This window comes from Vigna angularis, chromosome 10 (genome assembly GCF_016808095.1).
Source record: "Vigna angularis cultivar LongXiaoDou No.4 chromosome 10, ASM1680809v1, whole genome shotgun sequence".
NCBI lineage: Eukaryota > Viridiplantae > Streptophyta > Magnoliopsida > Fabales > Fabaceae > Vigna > Vigna angularis.
The window spans coordinates 9,891,164-9,918,738 of NC_068979.1; the positions used below are offsets into that span (position 1 = coordinate 9,891,164).

Sequence of the window (27,575 nt, forward strand, 5' to 3'; positions counted from 1 at the left end):
AAAATTCTATTTATTTTCTCTCATTCTGTCCAAATTTGACCCAAAAACTCAGATTATCCAAAACACAAAAATATCCCAAAATGGTTTGCTCCTTCTACTTTTCTGTCACCTAGACATGTTAGAGATGTTAGGCATAAAGTAACGCAAAAGAAGAAATAAAAACAGGTAAACCAAAAGAAACCACACTAACACAGTAACATAGTACGGTATGATCATGTTCTATCAACACGTAATCACAAGTTCAATTCCAAGATCTCTTTATCTGTAAATAATTATTTGTTAAAAAAGGGTGATTGATTTTCGAGCTGTTGCATAGAGACCGTTATGAAAGAGAGAAGTTAAACAGAAAGATTGAACATTGTGGGTTCATACAATAAATTGTGTACAGCAATAGTTATGTGAATTGCAGTCGTTGTTACTGATAAATGTTCTGATCAAGAACATCAAGTAGAAATCCATTAATGTAAAATGAAAGGATTAATCTTTTGTTGGCGTAAGAATACCCAAAGAAAAGAATAGCATGATGATGAAGAGTTGGGAAACATAGTTGCATTAAAAGTATAAAGAATTTAAAAGGATATAGTTGTACGGAAATGGTAGTAACAGAGGAAAAGGTTGATTACCTTAGTTTTGGCTTTTGTCATACCAAAGAGACGCTGTGTGGTTATATCTACCTATCTATCTATCTCCCTATGATTAATTAATTAACTAAGTAACAAGTCTCTCTTTCTCTCTCTGTCTTCTCCAACACTACTAGAGAAACACCAATCTATGATACATGTACGGTCAACCGAACTCTAAGTGTTATATGTATGAGTATACACTCTAGTGACACGTGCTGTCTGTTTCTCTCTCTTGATGAGAGAAATAAAATAGAGGAAAAACATGAATGAGCTGGAGGGAGATTCCGTGTGTGGAAATCGAGCTGTAATTGAAAGCCTCCCTTCTTTTTCCCTCCTTCCCTCCCTCTTCCTGCTTCATATGCTTCCACTCCATTCAACAGCCTATAAATACCTCAAATCATCACCTTCTTTTCTCACACAACATCTTCTCGTTCTTCTTATTCTTTAAGATCCTTCACTTCACCTGTTACAACCAATCACACTCATAAAACATGGAACTAACCACAATCTTATGCTTCTCTGCTGTTACCTTTCTCTTCATTCTTTTTCTCTTCAGGACACTCATCAACCCCTTTGTCTCCAAACGCCCTGACTTACCACTCCCACCTGGGACCATGGGCTGGCCTTATATAGGAGAAACCTTTCAAATGTATTCTCAAGACCCAAATGTCTTCTTTGCCTCCAAAATCAAAAGGTTCATTTCTTTCACTTTTCCCTCTCTTCTGCTCCAAACACTTCACCATCACCAAATTTCACTCACACACATGTCATTTTTTCTTATCCAGGTATGGCTCTATGTTCAAGTCCCACATTCTGGGATGTCCCTGTGTGATGATTTCCAGCTCCGAGGCTGCCAAGTTTGTGCTCAACAAAGCTCAGCTGTTCAAGCCAACATTCCCAGCTAGCAAAGAGAGGATGTTGGGAAAACAAGCTATCTTCTTTCACCAAGGAGAGTACCATGCTAACTTGAGACGGCTTGTTCTTCGCACCTTCATGCCAGAAGCCATAAAAAACATCGTCCCAGACATTGAATCCATTGCCCAAGATTGCTTAAAATCCTGGGGAGGCCGCTTGATCACCACTTTCCTTGAAATGAAAACGGTGAGCCCTCATAACAGAAAACATGACAGAGCCTCTCTCTGTTTACTCTGTTCGCCTTCTTTGAGAAAATAACTAATACAAATACAATAAAAGAAACACCGCTACCAATTTCTAATTCCTCGTTGGATGTTAGATTTTTAAATTTTTATATAAAAAATATAACAAAAAATGGGATTTTTACGGTTTGCGGTTTTGGGTGTACTGCAGTTCACCTTCAACGTTGCCCTGCTTTCAATTTTCGGGAAAGAAGAGATTCTGTACAGAGATGCTCTGAAACGGTGCTACTACACTCTGGAGCAAGGGTACAACTCAATGCCCATTAACGTTCCGGGGACACTGTTCCACAAGGCGATGAAAGCGAGAAAGGAGCTTGCACAGATCTTGGCCCAAATAATCTCTAGCAGGAGGCAGAGGAAACAGGATTACAAGGACTTGTTGGGTTCGTTCATGGGAGAGAAAGCAGGGCTCACCGACGAGCAGATAGCAGATAATGTAATTGGCGTCATTTTTGCAGCTCGTGATACCACGGCCAGTGTGCTGACGTGGATTGTCAAGTACCTTGGTGAAAACCCCAGTGTCCTAGAAGCTGTTACTGTGAGTGTCTGGGTCCTACCATCCTTTATCTTTGTCGATTTTGAGGGCATAAAAATAGTAAAGTTGTTAAAAAATGATTCACATCAAAATCTAATCTGCAACTAGAAAGAGAAAGAGATACTAGAAAAAGAAGTGAAAGTGCAATGAATCATATGATGTTAGAAGAAGAGAGAAGATGGTCGTGTATGCTTTTACTTAAAAAAGTTTGATCCCTTAGTCCTGACAGTTTGTAAATTGTTGGACTTTACAGGAGGAACAAGAGTGCATATTGAAGAGCAAGGAAGAAAGTGGAGAGGATAAGGGTCTGAATTGGGAAGATACCAAAAAGATGCCAATAACTTCAAGGGTTATTCAGGAAACACTAAGAGTTGCTTCAATTTTGTCTTTTACTTTCAGAGAGGCAGTAGAAGACGTTGAATATCAAGGTCAATAACCAAATCTGATATGATGCCATGCCATTTTTAGTTTATAGCAGAAAGATATCTCCTTTCCTTTTCTGAGTTTGGCTCACAGATTCTGTGTTGCTACTTGTTTTGTATAGGGTATCTCATACCAAAAGGGTGGAAAGTGCTACCTCTATTTAGGAACATACACCACAGTCCAGAGAACTTCAAGGAGCCAGAAAAATTTGAACCCTCAAGATTTGAGGTAATTATTGTGGTGAAACTATGTTCACCAACAGTGTGATACCAAGTCAAGAGCTTGACAGATTCTGTTTAATAATTTGACAGGCTGCACCAAAACCCAATACATTTATGCCATTTGGGAGTGGGATCCACGCTTGTCCAGGGAATGAACTGGCCAAGTTGGAGATTTTGGTCCTCCTACATCATCTCACCACAAAGTTCAGGTTGGTAAAACAAAGTCACTCACTCACATTCCAAATTAGGGGGTTTAGAATGTTTATAAAGTGTTGCTTCTATTGTTATGGTGCAGGTGGTCTGTTGTGGATGCAAAGAATGGGATTCAATATGGCCCTTTTGCTCTTCCCCAAAATGGTTTACCCATCACACTATATCCCAAGAAGAAGTAGAAGTAGTAGATACTAAATATCATCATCACTCAAACAAATCACACATCCAACATCCTGGTTTCATAGTAGCTTTCTAAATATGGAAAGAACGAATGCCTTCACAACTCTCAGAATTGGTTTCCACAGTCTCCACATATATAGTTCAAAGACAGAGACCGTATTGCAATTGGATAACCAAACAAGGGTGATCAACAACTCTTCCCTTCTTTTTGGCCAAGAGAAACCCAAAGGGGTAGTCTTGGCAATAATAACATACAACACAGGGATGTCAACTGTACATAGGAGGTTTCACAGCCAGGTCCAGATCATAGTATTATTATTATCTTCTTTTCTTTATTATTTTTTCTCCTTCAAATATCACCAAAACTCCTCACCATATTATTGTATTCATCCATTCAACTAATTATTACTTCTGTATCCATAAGAACGCCGCAAGGCCGAAATAAAAAGTGAAACTTTTCTACTGATAACAGTTCCAAAAAGCAATACCCCAGAAGAAATTAACCCAAGGGAAACAAACATGGGTAATAATGAGAAGAAAAGAGAGAAAACAACAGAGGAAAAATATGGAAATGCTAAAGAATCACGGCACTGGAATGAAAGAAAAATACGTGCGTCCCATCTTGCAAGCATGCATTAAATTATTCAAACCTTGAATAACACGGATTTCATGTACTTCATTTCAATCAAAGTCAGGTTCCCTAAGATCCTAACACATGTCGTTTTAAGCATATATATATATATATATATATATATATATATATATATATATATATATATATATATATATATAAGCATTATCTAGCTGGTATTCCCCTACGTAACCCATCAATTAATTTCCTTTTTGGCTCCTCTACTGTTCCAACACAAAAGTCAAAACAACTAAAAACTTCTACCACAGAGTGGTAACTACACTTGGTACAGTTAAACTCTTGAATCATGCAGTTCTTCAAACTCCACCATTTAAGAACTGTTACATCCTTCCACTCAGTAACAAACAACTGGAAAAGTATAGAAACGTTTGTAACAAGACAAAGGGTCCTTTACGACTTGCTGAAATTATGCAGTAATTAACTTGTGTTGTTGAAGATGACACAGTTGTCTAATTCGACACTGTTGTTGGTGAAGAAATATCTGAATTTAGGAAATGTAATTGGAAGTTAATTATATGGTGTTGTTTATTTCCGACAATAACTTTGGTGCCTCTGATGTTGAGAAAAATAAAACGGTAGGTTGTGTGGGCCTTCAACTCCCACCGCTTAGCTGTTCGTCAATGGTTTCAAAATCGAGAATTTCACGTTTCTCCATAATCAAACCACGGCACTGCAATAAATAATAAACATTACTACTATATGCAACATTTTCACATTTTTTAAATGTAATTTTCTTTTCATTTCATCCATATAAAAAACCTTATTCAGAATACGTATTTTGATATGCTTTTTTTAATAAAGTTCATACAATAACCAAAAATAAATAAATCATTGTAAGGGCACTCCTTCATTGTTGTAATTAATAGAATTAAAATGTAAGCTAACTCGAATTTAACTAAATGGGGATATTATTGGACAATACAGATCCTTTATTTGTTTTATGATCTAGTGCGTAATTGTAAAATTTTTTCTTTCTAGTTTTTTTTTTTGTTATTTATACTTAATTTTTTAGTTATTATACACTTATTATGATGTAGGAATAAAATAAAAAAATAAAAAATAAAATTTTATAAATATTTTATTAAACCTAAGAAATTATTTAATTTCTTGATCTTTTTTATAAAACTTTAAACGAGACCCAAAGTAAATCGAGTAATTGTAATAATATTCGAGTTATAATTAAAGATAATATAATAATTAATAAAAGAGTTGCCGTTATTATTATTATTATTATTATTATTAGTGGTGTCATTTTTATTAATGACTGGCACGATTAAAATTATCTTAAATAATTAACTAAATAAAAGAAAAGAAATTGAAGATTTCTAAAATACTTTTAAACCGATAATGGAAATTAGTTTAAATATATATTATGATTCTATCTTATATTATACGGTAAGGTTATTGATTTTTGTAATGATTATTTTTTAAAAGTCATACTTATTATCATTATTAATTGATTAATAGTCATTCTTTTTACTTTTCTTTTTTACGTTAAGCTGCCATAAGATTAAAATCTAAATATGTAATTAGAAATTAAGGTATTTGTATGGTTCAAACCTTTTTTTTTGGAGAGAGAGAGACAATATTGTTCAAATAATTAATGTGGTACTTGACCTGTTTTTTCTTAAAATTTCAAAATTATTTCAAATTATTTTGAAATATAGTTTTTAAAGCTTATTAAAGATATTTTTCAAGATAATGTTTTCATAGATGTTTATATTTAAATTTAAAAAATTGAAAAAAAAAACAAAAAGATTGTTTGAAAGCTTTCTTTTTTACTTTTTTTCTTCACCTGTTTTTCAAAGACAATTTTTAAAACTCATTTGACAAATTTTTTTTTTTTTTTGCAACAGCAAAATATTAAAAAATAAGTTTGAAAAAGCTGAAATCAGACCAACCAACTCAGCTGGCCACATAGTCACGTAAATTGACTTGAATATTAATGTGTCAATTTTTTTCTGAACAATAACAAGGACTCAATTATTCAGTCAACAAAAATCTGCTGGGTCATAATTTCTTTTTAAAAAAACTAATAAACTAATGTGCTATTAATTATTTTTGGAGATATATTAATTATTTATTTTAAAGTTATTATTTCAAGAAAAAAAATGAAGGAGATTGTATTAAGAAAATGAGTTGAGGTATGTGTATAGTGGTTGAAGCATTTGTCTGAATTAAGGGAAATAAAACAACATTACACTAAATTGATAATTGTATATAGTTAAATGGCAATTTTCAAATTAAAAACAGAGACTGGTCCATAGTAAAGGTTGTGATACTGACATGAGTTGGTATAAGTTGAAGAATCTTAATATTTTTTAAACATGTCATTTTTAACTCAAATCAATTTTAATCTATAAAATAAATTGTCGATAGGAAAAGGTCTATAGTTTTAATGTTTTTTATTTTTATGGAAAAGATTTTAATGTAGAACAGATATACCAACCACATCATTAAAAAAAACAATACAGCTAGTAAAAAGAAACTAGTTTTTAAACTTCATATTGAATATATATATATATATATATATATATATATATATATATATATATATATAACCTAATTAAATTTAGCAGAAAACAAAAGAATCAAACTTAGAAAAAGATGGATAAATTACATTTTCCACTCTATTATTCTAAAATTTATTTATTTTATATGAACTAGATAAAATCGACCATAAGTAATTTAAAAAAATTGAAAGAAATATTATTCGATATTTAAATTAAATTTTGATAAGATATGTTAAAGGGACAAAGAAACAAAATAATTTGTAAGAAAGTGCGAATGGTTCTCATTTTATTTTTATTATTATTATTATTATTAAAACAGAACATTATAAAGTTTTAAAATAAAGATGGTTATGTAGTCTCGAATTTTGTCTATCGTCCTATTTCAGTCTAAAATGTCACACTCATCACATCAAACATAGTTAGTAACGAAAGTCAACAACTAGTTGTAGAGCATTTATGTCTCACTCATCACATCAGACATAATTATTTAATGAATGATAACTTTCACAAAAAATATATATATTAACCCATGTGATATATAAAGCTAAAACTATTATTTATTTCCAAATATTAAAACATAATAAAAGTTTCTTTCTAGTGATAAAATTTCTATAATGCATACAACATCAAGAGAAGTCTATCTCTTATAAATAAATCACATATTTATTCTCCTTTACATATAATTTTGGCATAATTATCTTTCTTGCAACATATAGTTCAATCCATCTCATACTATCAATCCCATGGTATTCGATAAACATTTATTGTATATTATCATTTTAATATGATTCTTATTAACTTGTAACAGTTTTTATGAACTTTTATTTTATTTTAAATTAATTATATCACATATTTTTTAAGTAACTCCTAAAAAACTCTGTTCTAAGAAGATTGCATAAGATTCATGGTTTTATAATATTTTATTTGTGCTTCAATTCCTTACAAATTAAAAGATGTTTTATTAATTTAATTCTACTGCTTTCAATACATATTATTGATATTAAAAATTTATCTTTTATTTTTAAGAACAAATTCATTAATTCTAATGTTTTAATTACATCTTATAGGTATGTTCTAATGAGATTCTTTTTAAATCCAATCTTAGAGTTAAAAGTTTTGTATAAATATTTTGTAAAAATATATATTTATGTATTAGAAGATATAATGTTAATAAGTTCACTTTCCTAATATTAATATTATTTTCAACTTAAAATAATAAATTTGTAAATTTCATTAGTTACAAGATTCTCGATTCTTTTAGATTTAACTAATATAGAATGTAAACTCACGTCTAAAATTTCCAACTTTAAGTATTTTTATTAAATATAAGTTAAATTGGTACATGAGAAATAGGTTATTGAAGTATAAGAAGCATTTACCATATAAAATATTATGATGAATTGTAGAGACATGAACAATGTAGCTTGAAAAGAGCATCTATATGTGAATTTAAGTGTGAGTTTAAGTCTCAAGTTGGATTAAAATAATAAGATAAAATCGTATATAAAGGTGAAAGATCCATTAACCTATTGTCTTAAGGTTTTGGATAAAAAGTGATATCAATTCTTTATAAAATTAACTTAAATGTTATTAGTGTTTGTATAACCCAAAAAAAATCTCTCCTCAATAGACCCAAGATGGCTGATCAAATTGAAATGAAGCGAAAAAGGAAAGATGAAATGGTCAAATGATGTTTCGAAGGTTTGATACGACTTTGGCATGGGTTCTAAGATCTTAGCCAAAAAGGCTGACTCATAACTCTGCATTTCTCGCAAGAAGAGGCCAAGTGTCCAACATCTGTTTTTCATGTTCTTCTCAGATGTCAATAGATATGCCCAAGATACACTTCAAATCTATGACAGCTATACAGCATCTTACTTTTTCTCCCATATCTACAACCATTTATATATATATATTTATATAAAACATACAACATATTTCTTATTTCAAAAATTATATTCTTAAGATAAAAAAATTCCAATCATTATATATCTTGTTGTTTCTATTTAATTTAATAGACATATTAAATAACACAACTCAATAAGATGAATTAAGTTTTTTTATTAAGAAACAATTCAAATTTATATTTATTTAAATTATATTAATATATTATAATTAATTTTAACAGTATGATATTACATTTATTATTTATTATTTATTATTCTTTTATTATTAATCAAATTTTTATTATATACTTGAAACAAGTATTATTTCAATATAAAAATATGAATTTATAGTTTATATTGATCTTATAGATATAATTAGAATTTTCAATAAATATTTACTTTGTAATCACTCATATTTATTATATATATATTATATTCATAAAGATTTTAAACTTACTGATATTTACAAATGAATCTTTTTATTTTCAATAACAAAGAATCACATGTTAACCAATAGAAGTTATCAAAATCATTGATCTGGTTACATGTTAACAAATATACATTCAAGGTAAGATTACTAGTGAATATTTTTATAATTTTTCTATTAATTAGTAATTATGTACTTTTTAGTAGAAAATTTTCAAAAAATAATTTAAATTAAATTGAAAGAAGTCAATTGCACGAGGTTAAAGAAGGAAGTGGAGAAAAAAGTACACAATAAATATTTCCATATACAGGTTTGAATAAAGAAAAGATACACATGGAGGATCTAATACTTCTTTAAAGTCCACATCCACCACATGGGGCAAGACTACTGGATTTTCAATTATTTTATTATCGGCTTAAAAGTTAATTAAGGTTGAAGAGTTTCTTAGGTATAAGATTCACTGCAATAGTATTTCAATATTAATTTAGCAATATTATTCTTGGATTTCATGAAAATTGGTTGAAATAATAGGTAATTTTGGGACGATGTAATATAATTTCTTCAGTTCTGTCCATTCAAAATGGTGACACTGATTAGAATTAGATTATCTAAACCCGATATTAACTCAATCCTAAAATAGTAAAAAGTTAGCTGAGAAGGTGTTTTAGATTTATAACCAAGAAAAAGTAGCGACTTAATTAGCAAGTCTCAAGAATTAATTTTATGAACTGCTTGGAAAATTTATTTTCTATTATTTTATAGTTTTAGTTTCAAGAAAGATCTACTACTCATATCGATATTTATCTTTTTCACTTAAAAGTCTTCAATATTGTTGGTACAAGTCTTTAGTTTTTTTTATATTGTTTTTTTAAAGAAGCATGCCACCAAAGAATCAAATCCACGTTCTAAAATAAATTTGATTATATATTTTTTACATAATTAGTGACTTTTATATGACTACACTTTTTTTTTTCTGCCACAGAATCTTCTTATTTGGCGAAATTATTATAAATTAATCTCGTTGAATTATGCCACCAATTTTTTGTTTTATTTTGTAAATATTGAGAATGGATTTTAGTAAATAATTGTTTGTATAACTTGTGAGTATTATGGATGGCAAGTGAAGTGGGTGAGTTTCATTAAATTTCATCTTATTTTTATTTTCAAATTCAGCATGTATGTAAATTGTGTCTAATTTTCATTCTCATAGGACAATGCATATACCTGTATCCATATCCAGTATTTTACTATTACAAATATCAATTAAATTATTTTTACAAAAAAAATATAAATCAGTAAAATAAATCATGATATTATCAAAATATTTAGTGTTAAAAACACTATTATCATTTTTTAGAAAGTCAAATATTAAAAAAATATTATAATTATATAAACCATAAATTATAATATAAATTACAACTAGAAAAAATTCAAAGAATTATATAAATTTCAAAAAATTATATAAATTTTAAAGAATTATACTTGAGAAAATAATAAAATATTTATTAATTCTTGCAAATGAACTTCCACTGCATTTGATCACATACATGTAGAAAAAAAAAGAAAAAAATTATATATGATACCATAAATGAAGTTGAATAATGTATGACTTATAAATTATTTGATTCAATGAAATTAAGAATATCTATTTGAACATATAATCATACACAAAGAAAAAAAAAAAAGAAAATCATATATATTTCAAGTTACTTATTAAATTATAAATATTTTAATAATTTAAACACTAATGGAATGTATATTAAATAAATATATACATACTAATGTCTTCGTATCTAACAAAAAAATTAGATATTATTCATAAATCATGTGAAAATTTCATAAAAAAACAAAAACAAATTTAGATAATATTGGAAGAAATTTATTTGTCATATTAGTGAATTCATACCATGTGTATAATATGTTATCCATGTGTTATAATTTAAACAATCATATTTTGTCTGTGTTGGAAATCAAATAATAGAAGAAAAAAGTTTAAAGTGAAAGTACAAGCATAAAGTTTAAATAAAAGAAAATAATAATGGTATGTTAAGCATTTTATATGAATATTTAATAAAAGTATTATTATTCAATATATAAGTTTTTAATAAAAAATATTTCGAATAAGTTTTTTGCAAAATATAAAACCTTCATATTAAAACAACTTTTTTTTTTCTTTTTACCATTATTGAATGTGCACTTTAGTGAATAGTTATTTGAAAAGCAACATCCTGAAGTGAAGGAGAGAAGTATTGTTGAAGAGGAAATTGAGTGATGTTTGAGTTGTTGTCTTGTTGTTCTTAGAGTTGTTTGGTGGTATGGATTAGAACAATGACAAGAGGTAGGAGAAGATATCATATATATGGTGTGCACAGTGAAATCAATGAGTAGCAGTAGTAGTGGACTCGGAGTTCGTACAATGTACTGAATTGATCAGATAATGCGAATATGACTCATCTCAACTATATACCTTTCCCATTCACATCCTGCACGACAAACAAAACCTGTGGAAGAAAAAACACACACGTATATATATACTTGTTTCTTATTTCAACATGTACTTTTCTCCGGTTAGGTTCCTTTCATCGTGGAGTTATTTTTAGTAGAAGGTGGGTTTAAGTCTAATTCAACTTTACAAAATCAGTTTATAAAGTGAGAATTACACCTCATTTATATATTATAATTTAGTTTTATGGGACTTCTAACCCCCTCCTTCACGCTGAGATATAAATATCTTGAGTGTGAGAGTAAAATTAATAGATGGTTCGATAGTGACCTAACGGGTAGAACAGAATGCCCACATAGATATCGTAGGATAAGCTTAAACCCACTTTCTAATAATTTTTCTACTTATTCAAACCTTTCAGAAAGAAAATTCGTTAGTACCTTAACTTCCTCTTATATATATAAATGTGCATGTGAAGAGGTAAGAGGTTAAAGTTGATAGAAATTCAAATGGATCTAAATAATATATTAGATATAAATGAGAAAGTAAAACATCATATAATGATTTGAAGATTCTTTAATTTATTTTGGATTGAGAGTGGTGTGAATCCTTTATATAATTGGATTCATTTATGTCTCTCTAAATGAATTTTTTCGATAGACTTAACCGTTCTGTGAGAACCAATAATTAGTCATGATGACCGGCTCATTCGAATAGTCGATTTAAGTATCATCACAACATATACATCATGCAATGGCCATTTCCATAAGCATTCGCATTGTATATATGGTAAAGTCGGATAACATTAAAGTTTTAGAAACTGGTCTGTGACTGTGATTTTGACAGCAACTAAGTGTTTGTGAATGTAGAAGTGATGACAGTTATGACTTCATCAGCTGTGTCTGTCTTCAATATCAAGAATCAAACAAAACGAAATCTCGTAATTAAACTTTAAAATCTTGATCTAAGAAATTTGTACATAACCTTCACATCAACTGTGTTTATCCTCATTAATAATTAAGGAAATAAAACCGTAGCTTAAATGCAATTTAAAAACGATGCATGTGTAAGAAAGTACCTAATTGAATTGTTTATTTCAAACGTTAGGAATCTATCATATCATACATTGGGACGGTTGCATTATGAGTGCCAGAAAAGTAGAGGTTTACAAATTCAATACTCAAGCATTAAAAAAGTCCATGCTTTTTGCTGCATTTTAAGCCATAGAAAGTGTTGGAGCTGTGAGAAGTAAATGGTCCAATGCAGAGGGAAACCTTTGTTAATTATTAAGACTGCATAGTGAGTTAAACATGATGAAAGCATGGAAGTTTGCACGTGTATGAAGTTGGAAAGCGTGCTGGAGAAGATTACAGGTGAAGGACCAAACAACCACATTTTGCCCCGTGTTGTCATCATAAAGCCATGCATGTGAATGGAGAAGAAGGTTTGAGATATTTTCACATTCTCTGTCACATTTTCTGCAGGAAAAGACATTGTTGTCTTCCTTGAGGAGTCACAATCGGGTGCGAATCATATGATTATGTTTTTCCTCAAAGATTCAAAACAAAAGTGTTTGGCCACTTCCCAACCTACTTCTCTTATATCTGTTATCAACTTTTTAATGGACTGCTTTTTTTATCTAATTAGCACGCATTCCTGTTTTTAAAGAGTTGGGTGTAGATTTCATCTTCTCACCACCTTTTCACTTAAAAAGTCATTTACTATAAATGGCCAAAAAAGTGTCAGAATTAGTTTCATTGATATGTCTGCATTATACTATTAACTTCGAATAAACTGACAGAAGTTTTCACTTCACAAAGCCATATATATGTAATATAAAATGTTAATATTATATTATTAATCAATACGATACATTACTATGACATATTATATAATTGATATAAAATGTTAATATTTATAATAGTTATTCTACTTTAAATTATAATGACTAAATATCTGATTGAAAGATGGAATATCCTTATTCATACGGTATCTAGAGCGTAACTAAACATCATTAAAATGTTATGTCTAAATGACATTACAGAGCTGTTTTATATTGAGAAATGATATTAATTACACATTAGAATACTTTCCTTTTCCTCTAAATAAGATATAAATTCCTATAAAAACATTATTATTAAAAGTGTGGTATAAGCTCTTGATTCCCAAAGCTCTACTTCAGTTCGGAGCATAAAAGTCATATCTTCTAATTACGCATTAGAATATATTAGTTTTTCTCTAAATAAGATATCTAGTCCTATAATTGAATTTGTACTATTTGCTCTTGATTCTCAAAGTTCTTCTTTAATTTGGAGCTTATAAATCATATCAATTCAGCTTGTTGAAAATATAGTTAATCCAGAGAGTTCTCAAAGAATTAGTGAAGACATCAGTGGTACTAGAAACAACAACTTCTTGTAATTTTTCTTAACCTCAATCTTCTTCTCTTTGGTGAACCTCAACAAGTTTTGTCCTATAAAAAACTAGATTACATATATGATACGTAGAACCGCCTGATTATCATAGTTCACTGTCATTTCTGCTGTCTTCGAAGTCAAATTGTCTAAAGAGTTGCTTCAGATATTAGTATTTGCAAGTCAAAAAATTCAGCTCAGAGTACTTCAGCACTGTATTCTGCATGTCATTTACACAGACGGTTTCTGCCAATATGCTGGCTGTTTGACAGTTTAATTTTCATAAATGGAAACTACATCGAGGTTAGTCAAGCGCCAAACTAATTGTGTTTCTTCTCCCATACTCGACAGCTTCCACATTCAACGGAAAGAGGAAAAAAGCACATGGGTAAAATTTGATTATCTCACAATTAAAAACTTCAAATGTCATTCACATCAAACTGATATTATTATTAACCGCAGCAGTATCAAACTTCTCATTGTTGAAAAAACATCCTATGGACATGGAAAACTGCACATTAAGCTTAAAAAAATACAGTTTTGGTACAACAAAGATGAGGGGAAACTCGTATTATCCATGCCTGATAATAACTTGTATTATTCAATTGAGAATATATCAGACAGCAAACTGTTTCAGGCAACTCGACAAAGCAGTAAGTCGCGAGGCAATCTATCTTCAAGCATTCGTGATCCGGAATTGGATTAGTAAACAGATTAGCCAAGCAAGTCACTGAACAAGTTAGGATTCTGACTTGAGGGGTTCACACCCATCTGCCTCACTAGTGCATCCTTATCCAACGAATCTTTAGCATTTGGACCCTTAATAGACTGGGGCAAAGGCGTCGTAATTGTTTCTCCACTAGTAGCTTTTACAGCTGGATTGGACAATTCAGATAAAAGATTTACATTATTCCCACTTACAGGTATAGAATAGTCACCACTGCCAGTACTCTCCGAATACAATCCCATAATATCAGGGGCATTTGTAGTAGCACCTACATTATGACCTATTCCAGAATTAATGCTTGGGTCATAAAGTCCTTCTAATTGCTGGAATGGATCCACAGAGGGAGGAGCTGTAGTGTCAGCTGATTCACCTAAGTCAAGCAAATCAGGAGGAGGGGGTTGGTGAATTGTTTTTTCCACAGCTACCTCATTGGGTACAACAGCAGCCTTTGATCCCTGAGCTCCGTCTGCAGCATTAGATTTTGGAACCTTATGGCTTGTAGATAATCTTTTCTCAGTTTTAGTTGAACCACCAAACAATGAAGCAGCAAGCTTTTGCTTTTCTGGATTAATCTCAACCTGCGTCTTTCTTGAATCATAACTATCGCGTACTTTTGAATTAACAGCTGTAGCACCATCCACCTGTGCCGCCCCGTTTGTTGACTTTTGTGATGTAGAATAAGAATCAGAGGCAGAAGAAGCTGAAGACGAATAAGTAGGCCTACCCCACTTCTTCTGAACACCATCAAGCCTTAGCTTAAGCTCTGACGATCCAGCTTCTGATGTTGATCCCGCTGATGAAATATGGTAAGTTTCCCTGGAAGAAAGTGCCTCAGGTACCGGAACAATGTCTGCTGAGGATGCAAATGAAACTGGAGTAGCTTTCAGTTGAATTGGTGCCTTTGGAACTTCATATGCCTCAAATCTTAGACCATGCTGCAAAGATTCATTGTGATCCTGGCTTCTGAAATTGTTCATATTCCCCATTCCAGTGCGCTCATCCTCGGGAATATAGGCTTGAGCACCCCTTTCTAGAGATTGCCGAACATAACCATCGAGGAAAGAAAGATTATTGTCAACCTGCATAATATATTCAGTATGTCAATAAACTCTTGCGGCATAAAAAACAATAATTTAAAGGCATCGTCCCCAGCAAAACACTTGCTATATTTAGTTAAATGAATTTGAATACTAGAAAACAAAAATGCTATGCAGTGTATTAATATCCAAAACAAAATGGTTGAAACTTAGTTTTGGCATAAATTAATCAGAGACTACTAGCCAGCAATCATAAAGAAACCAGAAAAAATATCTGGAAAGAACACAAGCTCAAATCTCAACTTTTGTCAAAAAGAAGTCAAAATTGCATGTGTTTGTAAACAAGACAAATCACACCAAGCAAAACAACAAACAACAGCAAAGAGATATTTCAAAGTACATTTCAATCCCATCAATTTTCACACATTCTGCCCCTCAAAAATAATATTTCGGATGATCAAGTAGCATTTCAATTTCCTATCAGAAATTAATTATGACAACATAAACCGTATCTAACCAACACCACTACCATCCTTCCCATGAAAAAAAGAAAAATGTAAATCATATCATAAAATGAGACTAAAAAACAGGAAAATTCTTACTCAAAGGAAATCTCTTCCTTTCACTTAGGGCATTCCCTGTTACAACACAACAACTGAAAACGCTCCCACTTTTTCTCAACATCCCACAAGTTAAGAATATTGACTTTCTCATAAAGTCTCCCCCTGTAACAACTAACAATTTAACTACTTTTATTTCAAAATTTCTTCCTAACCCTCTCATTACTTCCCTGCCTAACGCAATCCCTAAAAGGTTTTCCTTGATTACTATGTTTCATGGGTTAACACCACAAAAGTGCAAATCATTATATTTCAACCCATAAAATATCATGATCTTAGGTAAGAAGATTCCATATTGGAATTAAACCTCAATGTCTTCACAACTTGCATCTCTTGGCATTATTGTTTCAACTGCTTGTACTCCCAAACCTATAAGGGCCTGCAATTCATAAGCACGTTGCTGCAAATCTGTAGAATGGGATGCTAATAATTCTTCAATCAAAGATTGACACTGCAAGAAGACAACAAAGAGTTACTCTGCATTTCAATAAAGCATAAATCAAATTTAGCATAAACTTGTAGACTATAACAGAATTTGCTTTTCTATGGACATCCCACTCAGCAAAATGAACTTTGAAACTAATCTATCAATTACAATGGTGAAAAAAAATCTAACTGAAATGATCATACAAAATGCTAACTCAATGACCCTATTTATATCAACAATTTGGTCGAGTACTAGTGTATCATTACAGCTATAAGCCTGAGCATGCTAATACAATAATAAGAGTATCAGTAAACTAAGCTTGAGTCATACACAAACACAATACACTCAACAAATTACAAATAATTTAGAAGATATCCAAGATATTCTAAAATATTTTCATGATTGTCTGAGTACTTAAAATTTTAATCAGAAAGTTTCAGTTGAGCCAGAGAAACCCACATCGCTGGCTACTTTTATCATTAAAAAACGTGCTTGGAATTCACAAACATATATAACTCACTCAAGAAACACATGTTTAAAGGGAATTTATATAAAGAATAAAAATTAAAGATCTAATCTTCATATTCCTCTTACACTCAACAAATTACAAATAATTTAGAAGATATCCATAGTATTCTAAAATAGTTTCATGATTGTCTGAGTACTTAATTTTAATCAGAAAGTTTCAGTTGAGCCAGAGAAACCCACATCACTGGCTACTTTTATCATTAAAAAACGTGCTTGGAATTCACAAACATATATAACTCACACAAGAAAGACATGTTTAAAGGGAATTTATATAAAGAATAAAATTAAAGATCTAATGTTCATATTCCTCTGGTTAAACTTTATTACTTTAGATTATCACCAAAAAAATTCTACAGGTTAAAATACCATTTCTGAAATTGGAAAACACCTATTAAGGACTTCTAGAAATTTAGTGAGGTGAGATTCTTCGCATGATGATAAAGATGGGAAAAGATACCATACAGTATAAGGGGTAGTTTTTATATAGCCCTCAAAACTCAATCATTCATTAATCATTACTATCTTAGGAAGAAAGGATTCATATTTTTGAACCCAGTCTTTTAGTATATACCTCAGGTAGGATATCCACTTTCCTCCTAGCTGCCACTTCAAACACATAAATTTTCATCAATGCTGAAATTGCATAAGCCTGAAAAAGCAATAAATTAGTTTGAATTTGAAAACTTTCATTTCAAGCTGACAAATTGAAATTAGAGGTAGCCATAGGATGGATACAATAAAACTAACTATAATAGAATAGTTCAATGATAAAACGAAGTTTACGCATAAAACAAGTTATCACCATATAAACATACTAGAAACATGATAAAAACACCTAACATATATATGTTCTCATGTGAGCGGGAATACCAATGGCAAAAATTATTGCATGATTGCATAAATCATATCAGAAATGAAATGCAACGGAACATAATTCCTGTATGTGCATGTATTTCACAATTTAAATAATTAAGCAAAACAAAAGTGCTTATTGACACAAGTCATACATAGATTTGGAGAGGCAAACATTTTAAATTATCAAATAAGTAAAGTGAAATATTTGATTATTCAGCATTGTCATAAACCGAAGATTACAGAAAATGCATAAATCCAATAATCTGCAACAATAAAGTCGTGGCCTCACAGGCACATAGTGGAAGTCAAATAGCAGTTGAAATATGGTATATACCAATTATCAATTATATATGTATAAAAGAGTGAGCTATATGCAAATAAAAAGACACGTGCAGTTTAATCATACATAACTCGAAAAGTGAGGCAAGTACAAATGCTGCAATCATTGCAACCATAGCAACAGAAAAAGCCATTTTTGTGGAAGGTACACCAGAATGGAATTGCAATTGCAGATTCTGGTTATGTTGACGAGGTATTTTGAAATTTCAAGAAATTTGGAATACTCAAAATTTTGCATTGTTTATTATTTCACCTTTCTTCATTTTTAAAGGATTTTCTTAAACTTTAGATTCTAAGTTCGGATATGACAAGTAAATTTCTAAGTCATTTTAAAAATATAAATATATTAATTTTAATAATAAACTTTTTGGAAATAAGCATGCCAATTTTTAAATATTCAATGTCAAAATAAGTTAATATTAGATAATATTTTATAATTTGAAAGTACAAATATTGAAATTTGAACATCAATCTTGATAGAGAGGAGAGATGGAGGGAGAGAGTAAGAAAATGGAGAGGGAGAGGATAGCAAGAGAGAAAAGGGAGAGAGGAGAGAATGATACAAAGGAGAACTAAGAAAGAAAGAGAACAAAGAGAGAGCTGGAGAGAGTAAAATAGAGAGAAAGGATGAAGGGGGAGGAAAGAGAGAAAAGAGATAGAAGGAAGAGTATCAAGAAAGAGAGAGCGTTAAGAAGTTCAAATTCTCAGCTTAATTATAGAATTTGAAATTCTACAATTTTAAATAATTAAAATATCTTCATAAATTTCTAGAATTTAAATTTCACCCTAACTTCCATATTTAAACAACATATTATTTCACAACAAAGCATGTAAAATTATTAAAAAAATGAATTACTCTCAAATTTTCTCATTCTAACACAAGGACAAGAAATTTTGCAATACAATAGAACTATAGCACCAGTATAGCCACTATTTATCAACATTGTTAGAGACTCAATTAGTTGGAAAATACAGAGAGGGAGAGATATAGGAAGTAGAACAACAAAAATAGTTTTCAAAAAAACAACCTAGTGTAATCTGTCTAAATTCTTCTGACCACATGGATGCATTTTGTATATAAAAATGGAAGTTACATTAAGCTTCAAACATAAGTAGATTCAATATGCCTAATTTCAAATCAATATCACGTTACTGTGATACCGATGTCAAAAAATACCTTGACATTTTCATCATTAGAATATGCCTCTGCAATATCACATAACTTTCCACTGATGTATGAAGCAGAATACTTTCCATCCGCTGTTCCATATTCCCCAAGAACCCAACAGATGACCTACAATCAGTACTTAGAAGTTATTCTAACAAACAAATTTAGTTTCTTCTCAGATTAAAACGAGAGGAGAAAATCCAAAGCATCTGGTGTAGGAAGTACTTGAAGAAACACAGAAGGAAGCTTGGGCTCTCCAATAATGCGCAAATATGACTCAACCTACATGAAACAGCATGCATTCAGTAACGCATTTATGCACACATAGTGGAATTACCAAACGAAACCAGTGCAATTATTGAAATAACATACAGCAGATGATCTCAACTGACTATCTGCAGCATCATCATCCTCCCCAAATCCTTCAGCAATCAGCCGCATTAAATTATGTGCCACTTTAATATTAACAAGATCTCCAGCATGCTCAAAAACTTTATTCATGGTCTGCATAATCATAATAGCAGATATTATTAACTAACAACGAATTTATGTAAAATCAATAATGTTGAGGCAACTATTTCAATTACCTGTATAAACCAATGATTACTTGGTGCAAATTGCTCAGCAAGTTCCACACATCGAGATGCTATATAGGTTTTATAATGGTCATCACTTATGCTAATCATGTAATCAATCATTCTGTCAACAATCACTTCCACATTGGAAGACTTGGTCATTTTGTACAACAGTTCAAAAGTTTTTCGTTTCAGACTATCATCAGGGTCCTGCATAACATCATATTTAATCAGAGTTGCAAATTCAAGCATGATCATCAGGAAATATGCATAGAGATATAACTAAGTAAACAACAGACAGCATTGTCATTTTATGTAATAAAGATAATCAAGGTACTTTCAGCAAAATCTGATATCATGCATCAATGAACAAAAATTTTAGACATTAGCCCTTCACAGTCATGACCAATGATAGGTTAGTAAGTGTTAAATAATATTATGTATTTCTTATATCATCATGTGTCTTGTAATGGGTCAGTCTTTCTTTTTCTTTTCCTGCTTATCCATTTTAGCAGGTGCAACAGTCTGCAGAAGTGTTATCAGTGTACCTTTTCTTACAGTTGTTACACACACAAATATGTTAAAGATGAGTGGAAAACTCAAGTTTTCCTCTCCAAACTTCATGTTTAAGTTGATATTGGAGCCGGTTCCAATCCCACTCAGCTATTCCAGTCCCTGGCCACCATCTTTGTAGTTGCTCAAGCCAATTGCAGTTGAACAATTGAAATTGTTTCTGGAAGCAAATTTTACAGGTGAAATGAAGAAACCTGAAAATTGTTCATGGTGTAGGACTTGCATGCCATGAATTCAGATTTTAATCATATTTGTCAGCAAATTTTGAAAGGTGATGAAATTCTTTCAGTAGAAAACTTCACTGCACGACTTATGTTCCAACACTAAAAAATAGGAGTTCATCTAAAACTACCAAATTTTCAACAATGGTATCTACTCAGGAAAGAGGAGGTTGAAGAATTCGATGAAAACATGGTGGCAGAAGCCATAATCCCCAATGCTCATATTTTAAAAGGATGGGGCATATTCAATAAATGTTTTATTCATTGCATGAAAATCCTAACAAGGCAGCACCTTTAACCAAATCTGAAACAATTTTTTTGAGTATCAAATATCTCAGAATAAAATTCAGCAACCATGCCGATCATCTTTAGCATCAAATCAAGCCCCGATATATCCCTCAATTGGCGGAGAGTCAAGGTTCATGGATAGTTGATTCAAGTGCTTTTTACCATATTTTTGGTCATAATTCCTAGCAAGGTTGTCAAACTCGAGAGTTTACGTAAACTCGTGAGAATCCAGTAAACTTGACGAGTTAAGTCGACTCGTAAACTCGTACATAAAAAAGAATATGAGTTCATAGATGATGCTTAAATCTAGATGTCTCCACTTCTCGAAACATTTTTACTTCTACTTTTAACTGAGAAAGATACTTGGATTAACTTCTACTGAATTTGATGCGTTTCTGGACATAATGAGATAAAAAATTTCACTACAAATATAAAAAAATAAAATGCCAGAGCTTAAAATGTTGTAGCAGCAAGGGTTTTTCAACAGTGCAGGGAACTTTATTTTTGAAAAATTAAATAAATGGTGCAGTGCTGTAAAATGAAACCCATTAATATTGTGCTGTGAAATACTTTGCTGTTAAAACATAGAATAAATTTAGACATCACCAACAGTTTCGATGGCAAAGGGTTTACACATACACAACCCATGAGTTCGAAGACGAGATTGACGGGACAGCGGCGAGAACGGCAAGAACGAATGATGAGAACGAAGGCGCAACGGACGGCGAGATTGATGGCGCGACGGAGGACAAGATCGATGACGCGACGAAGTTCGAGATCAACGACGCGTCGGAGGGCGAACCTGATGAATGAGCGCGATAGAGGGTGAGACCGAACGATGAGATTAACGGGCGAAAACGAAGATGAACAGTGAGAACGAAAGCAGCGCTTGAACGAAAGCTCACAAAACCTAAAAACGAAGTTTTCGAAATTTCTTCTCAAACTCGCAAAATCGAAACCAGACTCGCGCTTTCAGGCGAGTTTAACGAGTTCACCGTCGATCCTACTGATCCTACAACAAAAATGAGTTCGCTTACGAGTTAATTCGAAAGCACTGTGTGAACTCGTAAACTCGACCGAGTTAACGAGTTAACTCGCGAGTTCGATAACCTTGATTCCTAGTTTTCATCTATTTCTTCATCTAAATTCCCTCACCTTGATACCCTAGCTAATACGTCCAAAGTCGTGTCTTAATAAGTCAATCAAGTTCCTCTTTCTCCTCAAATTTAAACCTTGTTCTTTATATCCCTAGTTGTCCTTATAATTTTATCTCTATAAATCACAATGACACCTTAAATTGTTCAATAACAATAACACTTTATTCAAAGTCCTTTGTCATATATGTGAACATGGTAATGGTAGTCTAATTGGCATAGAACATGAATCACAATGTCTTTGCTATTGGAAACCAACCCTTTTGTCTTGTCTAGTTGCTTCACCTCCAAAAAAATTTGCATGGTCATTTGGATCATCTAAGTTAAGCAAAAACAATGAAACTAATAGCTGAAACTTTGGACTTGGAATTGTGTCAAGTAGGCAAATATATACTGTCCTCTTTTGCTAACAAACTAAACAAAAGATGTAACTCAATTTCTTCTACCAATAATTCAGATATTTGGGGTCTAGATCATGTAACATATTTCAGTTTTAGATATTTTGCAACATTAATTGATAAATAATGAACTAGGATATATTTCAAGAAATTGTTAGGAAGTGGACTTTAAGCCTAACTCAATCCCATAAAACCGGCTTGTAAGATGAGGTTTGCACCCACTTATATACTATAAATTGGCCTTATCTCTAGTCGATGTGGGACTTCCAACAAACCCCTCTCACGCCGAGGTATATACATCTGGAGCGTGAGACTAGATATTAATGGGTGGTCTGATAGTTGCCCGATAGCGGATGGGACAATATGTCCAACAAACAACAAATATCGCTAGAATAGACTCTAACCTGGCTCTGATATCATATTAAGAAGTGGACTTTAAGTCTAACTCAATTCCATAAAATCGGCTAGTAAGGTGAGGCTTGCACCCACTTATATACTATAAATTGACCTTATCTCTAGTCGATGTACGACTTCCAACAGAAATATCAGTCTAAACTTTTGTCTATTTTAAGTTTTTCTTCAACAAGATCAAGAACCAATTCCAAAGAAGAATAATTGAAATTCTTAGAAGTCATAATGTCACAATGTTTCTCTAGTAAACTTTCTCGTTTTGAAAGGCATTTTTTTTATCCTTGAAAGGCATTTTGCATCAATCCATAAGTCCTACACGCACCTTAATGTTTAATGCATATGTTCCAATCCATAATTGGGGTGATACAATTATCACTACTTGTTTCCTACTAAATAGGATGCGCTCTTCCTCCTTGAAATGGGAATCTTAGTCAATTTATGCAAGCTCGTGTTAGGATACACAAAGAAGAGAAATTAGTTAAGATAGTCAGAACATTCATAAATCAGTTACTTAAGGTGTTAGTTACATATAAATAGGAAAGAATGAGAGGAAAGGGGAAGGAGGTGAAATTTGTAGATTGAGATTTAGCTCTTTGTGAAGGGGAGGCCCTTGAAGGAGAGAGTGCTCTCCTATTTCTTGTTATTTTCATTACATTCAATAAAAACCTTCATTTTCTTTCTCTTTTCAATTTTTTTCCTTACAAATTGGCCTAACATGTTGGATCTGCTGCGAAGGGTCATTATGGAAAGTCATTTGAGTGCATTGGAAAGATGGGCTAGTGAACAAAAGAAGGTGGTTGCAGAGTTGAAAGTTGACATGACCATTATGAAAAAAAGTTTGCAATAACCAAACCCTCTATACTGAAGAAAAAACCAAAGATTTGTAAGAGAAACAAAAATTATGATGGATGAAGGAGGGGATGCATCAATAATGAGAGTGAAGATTATGGGATGTGAAGATCAGTTTCTTGATAACCCAATTATAGAGTTAACAAATAAGAAAGTTGAAGGTGGAGATGCAACCAAGCATAAATTTTTCCCAAATTCAGATTCACATAATATGAATAAGAAATCATTGTTGGACCTAGATTTGATAATGAAGGTGATAGGAGAGCATCAATGACATTGGAATCTTGGAATTTCAACTTACTGAATTCATAAACTTTTACACAAAAACCACTCTCATCCCCACCACCACCCATCTCTCCATAATTGAATTTACATGCACTAGCTAGTGGGTTCCCTCCCTATGATAGGACAGTATCATAATGCTTTCAGGAAGGGTAGATAAAGATCACGGTGATGAAGATGAGTCACGGGATCTAGCTTCCACTGTTCCAACCTTGAGGACAAGGTTGATTTTTGGAGTGTATTGTTAGGATACACAATGAAGATATATTAGTTAAGATAGTCAGAATATTCATGAGTCAGTTACTTGAGGTGTTAGTTAGATATAAATAGGAAAAAAGGAGAGGGGAGGGGAAGGAGGTGAATTTTGTAGATTAAGCTTTAGCTCTGTGTGAAGGAGAAGCCCTTGAAGGAGAGAGTGCTCTCCTATTTCTTGTTTCTTTCATTCTATTCAATAAAAACCTTTCTTTCTTTCTCTTTTTCAATTCTTGGTTCCTAACAGCTCCTCATGTTGATCCTTGGAATGTTGTGATTTGCATTCTCAAGTATATTAAGAAGACTCACAAGGGCTACTGTATGAGGATAAAGGAGATACTCAAATTTCTCTGTATTATGACGTTGATTAGGTAGGGTCTCCTATTAATAGGAGCTCTACTACAACGCATTGTGTATCCATTGGGGGAAATGTTACATCTAGGGAAAGCAAGAAAAAAAATAATGCTGTTCATTTTAGCACAAAAGCAGAATATAAGGTTTGGCCTTGGCCACGTGTGAGTTGGTGTGGATCAAACAACTCCTTCAACAACTAAAGTTTTGTGAAATTGAGCTAATGAAGCTATATTGTGATAATTAGACAACTCTCCACATTACTAGTAATTCAATATTTCATGAGCGAACTAAATATATAGAGATTGATTTATCAATTTGTGAGGTACAAGTTGTTGCCTAAGGAAATAACTATTGAGGTTATCAGTTCAAATAACCAACTTGTTGATATTTTTATCAAATCCTTGAGGGGAACTTGAATTTAGTTTACATGTTCCACTCTTGGAGCATAAAATTTATAGGCTCCGGCCTGAGGTGTCTCAAATAAATATATGAATTCTATATCATTGCATCTAGTATTGGGTCAGTCTTTCTTTCTTTACTTTGTGGCTTTATGGTACACACACATATATACATACATACATACATACATACATATATATATATATATATATGTATATGTATATGTATATACATTCAACTAAGTGAAAAAAAACTAAAGCTTTTCTCCCTAAAAATTCAAATTGAAGTGTAAAACACCGGGTGAACCCATTTAACACATTTGCATGTGATATAATACCATCATAAAAACCAGCACTGAAATAACTACAATACCAACAGTTCCGCATTAATGGAAGAAAAGGTTCAGACTCTTTGAAGAGGAAACTAACTAAAACTGAATTGTGAAACCATACTTTCAAAGTCCACAGTACATGTCACTGTCCGTATAACAACTGATGTATCTGTCACAAGCCTTATGGTCTAAATTATTTTTCTCATGCACTGACAAACCTTAGTTTATCCTCTAGCTATAATTTTCCAGAAAACAACTCTTCACGAGGAATTTCTACAACACGACAATCCCAGTCAACGGTCTAGACCAGCGTGAAAATAACAGAAATTCATCAACATTGATCATCATTTGGTTTGCACTTGCAGACTGGATATGAAAACATGAAGTAAAACAAGCATCGAATGATCTACACATAAGCTAAATTATTTCAATTTTAGCAAAAACACAATAAACTCATCTTTATGAGGAAAATCCCTCACCTCTAAGCAATCAATGACGGCCAGTTGGTGTTGTTCTGCAATTTGTGGACTTAACTTTATCAACCGACCAAGGGCATCAATACCCATGTACTTGAGATTATGACTGTCACTCTGCCCACATGACAACAACACATACGTAACACACAATAGCCAAATCCACCACCACAATCACATTGCATGCAAACTTAAAACACATTTTACCAAAAAGATAAAAAGCAAACCTTCAAAAATTTGGCAATCACATCCGCTGCAGCCTCTAATAACTTAGGATTGGGATATATAGAAGCAACACAGCATATACACTCATAGAGAACAGCATTCCCTATGTTGGTCATGGAATCACTCTTCCTAATTATATCACCGAGCACGGTGTACATGTGTCCACTAGCCTGCTTGTCACCACTTCCCAACAATGCGAGAATTTTCAGCATCTTAATCTAAGCACTCAAACACAACGAGTAGCCAATTTAAGCAACAGGATCGAGTAAGTAACATGCAAAATCAAAAATAGTCTTAAATGGATAAGCTTCTCTATAAACCTGTCTTCCTAGTTTAGTTTAATCTAAAGTCAAAATTAATCATTTTAGTTTCTTATTTTCTCTCCCCGAGGGAAGAATTTATCCAAATATTAAATAGAATTTAACCTGAATGAAGGGTGCAGGCATTTGGTGATAATCATAAGTCTTGGGCAACCGGTGTTCTGCGACCTGTTTAAGAATGTTGACGAAGCTGACCACAAGATCCTTGTAAGAATTAGCATCGTCGGAGACGAGATTAAAGAGAGGGCAAAGAGAAGCGCCCATGACTCCGGGATCGTTATCGCACAAGCGCTTTCGAAAATTGGTTAACAGATGGGAGACGGAGGAGGGAGATTTCTGGTAGAAGCGATGCAACGCCATAACGGCCTTCTTCCGGACAGCGTCCTTGGGGTGGTTAAGGAGGTCGACGACGCGGGGGAGGACAGCGGGAATGGTCTCCTCGTTGATGAGGCGGCAGACGGCGTTGAGGGCGGCGCAGACGACGAGGTAGTTATCAGAGGCGAGATCCTTCTGGATGGTGTTAACGATGAGGATGATGAGGTCGTGATCGTCGCTGAGGAAGAGGGTTACGGCAAGGTATCCCGTGCGCTTGAGGAGGAGGGCGTCGTCGTGAGTCATCTTGACGGCGTGAATGTAGCCGAAGGAGGCGTCGTGGCCGAGCATCTCGACGTAGAGGAGGCGTATGATGTACTCCTTCATCTTGCGCTTGGGCGTGTCTGCGTCGTTGATGCGTCGCTTTAGGGTTTCGATCTCGCGGAGGACGATGCGGTCCTCCTCGGCCTTGGATCGGGCCTCGCCGATGGACTTGATGAGGTCCAGAAACTCCTTCGACTGCCCGTGCGACCCCATTGCAAGTTCTCTACCCAGCGTCTTCAGCTGCTCCATCTGAGAATTATAGACCAAGAAGAAGAGATTCAAGAAGAAGAAGAAGAAGAAGAAGACGAGTGGAAACACACACGGCGTCGATAGGAGCAACCCGGTGTCGAAGAAGGAGAGACTAATTTGCTGCACACTGTTGTCGGTTTCTGTGAATATTACTACGGGTGGGTCCCTTCCCCACTGGTAAAAACCATCCCGGGTCG

General features: G+C 32.7%; 2 protein-coding genes across 3 annotated transcripts; one reads left to right on the plus strand and one right to left on the minus strand.

The window, feature by feature from the left end:
* Window positions 1-895: 895 nt before the first annotated feature.
* Window positions 896-3,821, plus strand: LOC108335963 (abscisic acid 8'-hydroxylase CYP707A2). 2 transcript variants are annotated; one of them, XM_017572205.2, is made up of 7 exons: window positions 896-1,317; window positions 1,409-1,724; window positions 1,932-2,318; window positions 2,569-2,743; window positions 2,860-2,966; window positions 3,050-3,168; window positions 3,255-3,821. In XM_017572205.2, exons 1-7 carry the CDS (start codon window positions 1,115-1,117, stop codon window positions 3,349-3,351), a joined length of 1,404 nt encoding a protein of 467 aa, XP_017427694.1. In that variant the 5' UTR covers window positions 896-1,114; the 3' UTR covers window positions 3,352-3,821. The 2 variants fall into 2 exon arrangements, with proteins under 2 accessions (XP_017427694.1, XP_017427693.1); XM_017572204.2 differs by having other exon boundaries at window positions 3,050-3,821.
* A 10,265-nt stretch (window positions 3,822-14,086) lies between these two features.
* LOC108335728 (AP-4 complex subunit epsilon) lies at window positions 14,087-27,487 on the minus strand. Its single transcript, XM_017571849.2, has 10 exons — window positions 26,599-27,487; window positions 26,176-26,391; window positions 25,955-26,065; window positions 19,976-20,173; window positions 19,761-19,892; window positions 19,614-19,670; window positions 19,398-19,514; window positions 17,598-17,675; window positions 16,379-16,522; window positions 14,087-15,493 (listed from the first exon to the last, which is right to left on the minus strand). The coding sequence occupies exons 1-10, from the start codon at window positions 27,376-27,378 to the stop codon at window positions 14,402-14,404; spliced, it is 2,925 nt and encodes a 974-aa protein (XP_017427338.1). The 5' UTR covers window positions 27,379-27,487; the 3' UTR covers window positions 14,087-14,401.
* Window positions 27,488-27,575: the final 88 nt, after the last annotated feature.